Source organism: Eptatretus burgeri, chromosome 1 (genome assembly GCF_056783735.1).
Source record: "Eptatretus burgeri isolate ZD-2024b chromosome 1, Ebu_testis_v1, whole genome shotgun sequence".
Taxonomy (NCBI): domain Eukaryota; kingdom Metazoa; phylum Chordata; class Myxini; order Myxiniformes; family Myxinidae; genus Eptatretus; species Eptatretus burgeri.
The window spans coordinates 143,286,938-143,292,937 of NC_140961.1; the positions used below are offsets into that span (position 1 = coordinate 143,286,938).

At 43.6% G+C, this 6,000-nt stretch overlaps 1 protein-coding gene across 4 annotated transcripts in view; it reads left to right on the forward strand.

The window, feature by feature from the left end:
• LOC147035662 (ADP-ribosylation factor-like protein 6-interacting protein 1) overlaps positions 1-4,876 on the forward strand; it is a 31,836-nt gene extending 26,960 nt beyond the window's left edge. For all 4 annotated transcript variants that reach the window (XM_085846216.1, XM_085846225.1, XM_085846234.1 and 1 more), the window contains exons 5-6: positions 2,130-2,214; positions 3,469-4,876. In XM_085846216.1, coding sequence (XP_085702342.1) covers positions 2,130-2,214; positions 3,469-3,584 — 201 coding nt within the window. In that variant the 3' untranslated portion in view covers positions 3,585-4,876. The remainder of the gene's footprint in view (positions 1-2,129; positions 2,215-3,468) is intronic.
• Positions 4,877-6,000: the final 1,124 nt, after the last annotated feature.

Sequence of the window (6,000 nt, forward strand, 5' to 3'; positions counted from 1 at the left end):
TGGCAGACCTTGAACGCCCTGTGGACTTTTCAGGTTAGGTGGACAGAGGACAGACAGAGCAGTGGGGGCAAGGCTGGAGAGAAGACGGAAAGACCACCGACCTGCCTGCGGTGAGAGAGAGGGAGAGATCCAGACTCTGCTTCATTGCGGGAGATAACAATGATCCTAAAAGCCTTGGTTTCCACAGCGTGAAGTAAAGCTCAGTACGAGGCAGGAGCTCCACCCCAGAGGGGAATGCAGTACTCCATCAGGCTGCAGATGAAAGCTTTGCATGTGGTTCGAAGCTCAGGTGTGCTGAGGAAGGACTTTGCATGATGGAGGATGCCCAGTCGGTGATTGGCTTTGGAGGCCAACTTGAAGATGTGGCTTTCCATGGAAAGATTGTGGCAGATAGAGAGGCCCAAAAGCTTGAATGAAAGGACTTCTTCAAGGGGATTGTTGAGAAAGTAGATAGGGTGGGGGTGGGGTGGTGAGAGACAGTGAGAGAGTGAGATTTGTCAGGCTTGCTTTGATGAAATGCCCACCACTCGTGAACGATATCAATCGGTGGATCATCAAATTCTTCATTGATGTTCTACACGAGTTTCTGCAGGTGAATGATCATTTTGATGTTTGCATTCAGAAGCCCACCATGCCTACTTCTCAACCAGTGTGAATGTTGAACATAAAATGCATACCACATTCAGGTGTTGTTGAATGGAAAACCAATGCAAACGGCATCAGTGGTCCTTCAATGAAAGATGATAATTGAAGATCCATACTATTGTTGCATCCTAATTAAAATGGTTTACTGTAAGATAAATACCAACACTGGGATAGACGATACAATAGAAGCTGGACAGATCTTGTGCACGACGACAGACAAATTGGGAAGGTAGGACGCGGAAACCTAAACTCGTGTATGAGTGAAATCAATTAAGCTGAAACCAAAAATGGTGCGAAAATTCTGGACTCTTTTGACGAAGGGGGAGCAAGTGAGGATTTGTGACTGGCACGAGCTCGTTGTGGCTCCACCACAGTGTTGTGGTCATTCAGGTCGTCGTGGCTCAGGGAATGATGGTGGAGAGAAATGGTGATTAGGGACATCTCTTCCTTGGATGACGAAGCAGAGAGAGAGAGGGTGTGCGTACGTGCGCAAGTTTATTTTATTTTTATCCCCCCCCTCCCCCCCGGGACCGCCCACATCTGGTTCTAAAAGGCTCCTCCCCAGAAAGGGGTGGTGCTCCACCACAACATTCCAATTGCCTTCAGCTGGTCGAACGAGGCAACAGCAGAGCTGCCGTGCTTGCAAATTGGGAGGGAGATCACACCGCTTTGTTTTGCGTAGATCTCTTGGTATCCATTTTAAGAGCGTGTTGGCCAAATTAGGTTGTACAATTAACTACACACTCTCGCAGTTTTCTGCTGCTGAAGGTTCCTTTGCTCTCGGTTTACCCGCACAATGATGCACCATTTGCAGGCTGCCGCCGCTCACTCTCAGTCTTGTTTTATGAGGCAATAATAGGTCTCGTGTCGGCACATGTCGGACTTTGGTTCGTGCGTGCAATTTGGAAAGGGTTTAAAAAGTCCACCATCCAATCTAATTTTGACATGTACATCCTTTGTTTTTCAATGGTGCTTCAATTTATCATGGCTGAGCATTGTAAAATGAAATAAACAAATAAAAAAAATTTTTAAACCAACATTGGTGCAATCAGAGCCTTGCTTAACTCCAGCTGGAATGGGAGTTTTTTTTTTTGTCCCTCCACGCCAAAATCCCCCAAAGTTACCGTCTGCACGTGCTCAGCCAAACGTTTCATTATTTAATTGTTGACTAATGGATACAAGCTTTGTAGGTTGTTCAGTCTTGGCCAGAACCTTCCAGAGCTCCCCTTGTCCACAGAATCGAATGCTTGGTTTAGGTCCAGGAACAAGGATGGCATTAAAACTTGACATTGTGCTCAAGCTATTGAGGTTTACTCACGTATTGAGGAGAATTTATTAACAGTGATTTCAACGACAATAAGATTACACTTGAAACAGGAGGTACAAAGGTGTCGGAGCCTCATCTCTAAGACGTGCATGCACGTGTACTTATCCGTGCATGTGTGACTATGAATAACGAGTGCTGTTTTTTTTTTTTCTTCCAGTATTACATCACTGTCTTACTTCTGCTGGCTCTTGTGGCATGGATTGGACATCAGATTCACAACCTCTTGCTGACTTACCTTCTCGGTGAGCATCACTAAGTTATAGGTTCACTTTTCAACCTGTTGTATTATCTTGGTTAAATCAAAGCGGTGACATTTGTGGGAGCTAACTTCTCGTGTGTGTGTGTGTGTGTGTGTGTGTGTGTGTGTGTGTGTGTCCGTCTGTCCGTTTGTCCGTTTGTCCCCGAGAGATTCCCACACTCGTATATGAGCTGTCTCGCCTGGGTTTGAATCCTAACCTGGCTATAGTCATCCCGGTGTTTCACAAACGGTGTTTCATCGATGTGTGCCGTCTCTCGGATGGACGTTAAACTGGGCGTCCCATGTGCTAGCATTCGTTGAACGATGAATGATCGAAGCATCACCGGCACCATGACCAAATTACAAATTCCTGCCCTAACTACTGCAAGGAAGGCAATGGCAAACCACACAGGATGGCTCTTGCCAATAAAGAATCGGTCTGAGATGAAAGGTGGAGGGGAGGGTGGTGAACACATCTGGGAGCAGGCTGTCAGGTGTGTTTCAAATAATAAATTTCCTTGTACATCCAGCAAATGTAAAATAGTGTGAAACTTTTATTTATTTTTATCACGAACCACTGGACCACTGAGTGAGTTTGAACTGGCCGATTAAACTCATGCAATTTGGTGCAACAAAAAACGTCACGTCGAAAGACATTATGTCATCACTTGCACACCGATGCCGTTAATTCACAGGAATCTTAATACGAAACCGTTTTTTATTCATTTAATTTTGCATTAGGGATCCACCGTTCATTCCTCCCCCTTCTCTCCACCGTTGTCGTTCTTGACCTTTGTGGTGTGGCTTTGTCGATTGGTGTAATTGTTTGGCAAACCTGCAGGTATCAAAATGCACAGTGTGACTTGTGCTGAATGAGATTTGTTTTCCATTTGGTTTCGGTGTACAGACATGACTCCAGTTGTTGCACGTGTAAGATTTGTTTGATGAAAATTGTGGAACCTTTTTTGTTTCTCAGAGTTGACATCTTTACTCTCGCTCTCTTTTGATGTGGAATTATATCTTGAATTACCATGGTTGCTAGTTACCATTTTGTTTAGCTTCACCCATTCTTCATTGGTCACACTCTGCAGACTTTTGAGAGAAAGACACAAACGGAGGAGTCGTCCACTTGCAGATGCACTCCAATATAGATCAATCATTCTTACATCTGCTGTAATCTAGGTAGTTTCACAAGTGGCTCTGCATTAAATACTCAGTTTTTTGTTTTGTTTTTCCCAAACTGTGTTGCCAATGCTAGTGGTGTTTGGCTTGATGCTGCCGGGCTTGAACCAGCACGGCTTCGTGAGCAAGTACTCTAGCATGGTTTGGCAAGAGATCGACAAGCTTGCGAAGCGGAAGGAGAAGTCGCAGTGAGAGTCGCCGACTCTGCGCACCCCCGGACATCCTCATTATCCCACGCAGCGATTGGGCACGATCACTTTGGGCAAGGTTTATGTTTTTCAACGCTCTATTTAAACTACTTGTAGTGATATATTTTGTGACCAGTAGCAGTAGAGAGAAGGTGTGTGTGTGTGTGTGTGTGTGTGTGTGTGTGTGTGTGTGTGTGTGTGTGTGTGTGTGTGTGTGTGTGTGTGTGTGTGTGTGTGTGTGTGATTTTTTTTTTTAAAAACAGTTCGTCTCCAAAGAATGTGTTCCCTCTTGTGCATGGGCTGTGAAACTCGCTGCACGGTCATCCATTAATCTGAATCGATCGCTCGGCACATATGGACACTTCCACGAACTGAAATTGGGGGAAACTTTGCGGTGTTTGTAGAATTATCCGGAAGCAGTTCATTTCTTTGTTCCGGGGTATTGCTTGTGCAGTTTGGTCTGATGGGAACGATTCCTTTTATTTCTCATTTTGTTTTCCTTTGTTTTCGCCATATATATATATATATATATATATATATATATATATATATATATGTGTGTATATATATATATATGTATATATATATATATATATATATATATGTATATATATATATATATATATGTATATATATATATATATCGGGGTGTATTATTATTTGTTGGAATACAGTATTGGTTGCAAGTTTGGTTTTGTCTCTCTGTCTCTCTGTCTCTCTGTCTCTCTGTCTCTCTGTCTCTCTGTCTCTCTGTCTCTCTGTCTCTTGCACGTTTGTCCACAGTGCATTACAAGCACGATAGTTTCCTGTGTTCCGTGTAAGGTTGTGCCGTGGTTTTCTGTTCCTTGCATGCTGATATTATACCATGGTCACAAACATGTTTCTCGAGTTCTACCCCTGGTGAGATGGGCACAGTGAGTTTGATTATTATTTTTATTGTAATTTTTGTTGTTCTGGATGTACACATTTGCTAATGGGGTTCACCCTTTTGTTGTGGATTTAATTTGTTTTATTCTATGGTTTTGTAGTTTTGCTGTTATTTTTTTTATTATTTCTTTTTCACCTTGCCTTGGGACAAGAAATGTTGAAGTACCGTTGTTGGAAACAAAAATCTGCAAACAGTTGAACCACAACTGTGCTTGTATTTATTTAATTTTTACCCCCCCCCCCCCCCGTCACCCCCATCCTGTCCGTCCCCCTCTTTTTCTCCACACTGTGTGCACGAGCTGGATGGCCTTGGTTCTGGTCCTGTGGTTGTTTGGATAACTTGTAATAAAGCAAAAGTGTGTAAATCTATTTTTGATATGCATTTAATCTGCTCACACATTTGTGAGCACCTTGACGTTTAATTGTTATTATTACTTTTTATATAATCTTTAAAAAAAAAAAACTCCTAAAACCCTTTTGGATGATTGTTGTCTTGAAGTGCAAATCTGGATTTCTATTTAATGCCTTAACCAATTCCTGAATGGGGCAACAAGAGGTGTGGGGGAAGAAGGGTGACGACTGCATGAGACATCACAATCGAATCCCACCCTGGTGGGATTGTCACTTGTCCCACTTGTCATCCATTGTGGCAGAATATGAAATTAATTGATGGACGTTGCTGACGTCATTGAGGATGGCTCGGGCTGGCAGGATTGCCGAGGCCGAGACGTGCACACGCCGCTAAGCCGTCTCACCTGGGTTTGAATATTGACCCAGCGATCAACTGTCATCCTGGTGTTTCATAGGCATGGGATTCATCGATGTGTGCCGTCCCTTCGCTGAACGTTAAAACGGGCATCCTGTCTGTCAGCATGAGTTTATGGACATTAAATATCGCACAGTTTCCTTCACAAAGAGTAGGCGAGCGATCATCGGAACCCAGAACATATTTCAAATACATGCCCGAACTACTTCTGGGAAGGCAATGGCAAACCATCCAGTGTAATCTTGTCAAGAAAGTGGTACGTGCGACTCAGAATGCGATTCACCATTGAAATTGGGAGTAGTTTCTTGGAGATGTTGTTTCCATTCCCATTGAACACCAGAGATTGATCTTGGATGTGCTGTGACAATGGTCTAACTCGTGAAACAATTTACCAACCTCTACAGGCTGCAAAAAATGAATTGGTGAGGTACAAATGGTAGAATATCCAAACAACACTGCATCACTCAAACACCTCAAAATCACATCTTGCTTACTTCACCACACATTACAAGCAACACGATGTCCATGTGAGCAAACCATGCATGCTCCATCACAAACTCGTCTACCAGCTTGCTCGTATACCAAGCACAAATGCCACCCAGCGAGTCAAGGTGGGGTTGGGATTCCCGTGGGTGTTTTGAATCCCGGGGCAACGCATCGATGTGTGCACCGGCCATCAGCACGTTCATCTGCCAGTATTAGTTTGAACATTGAAAAACCCATCGTG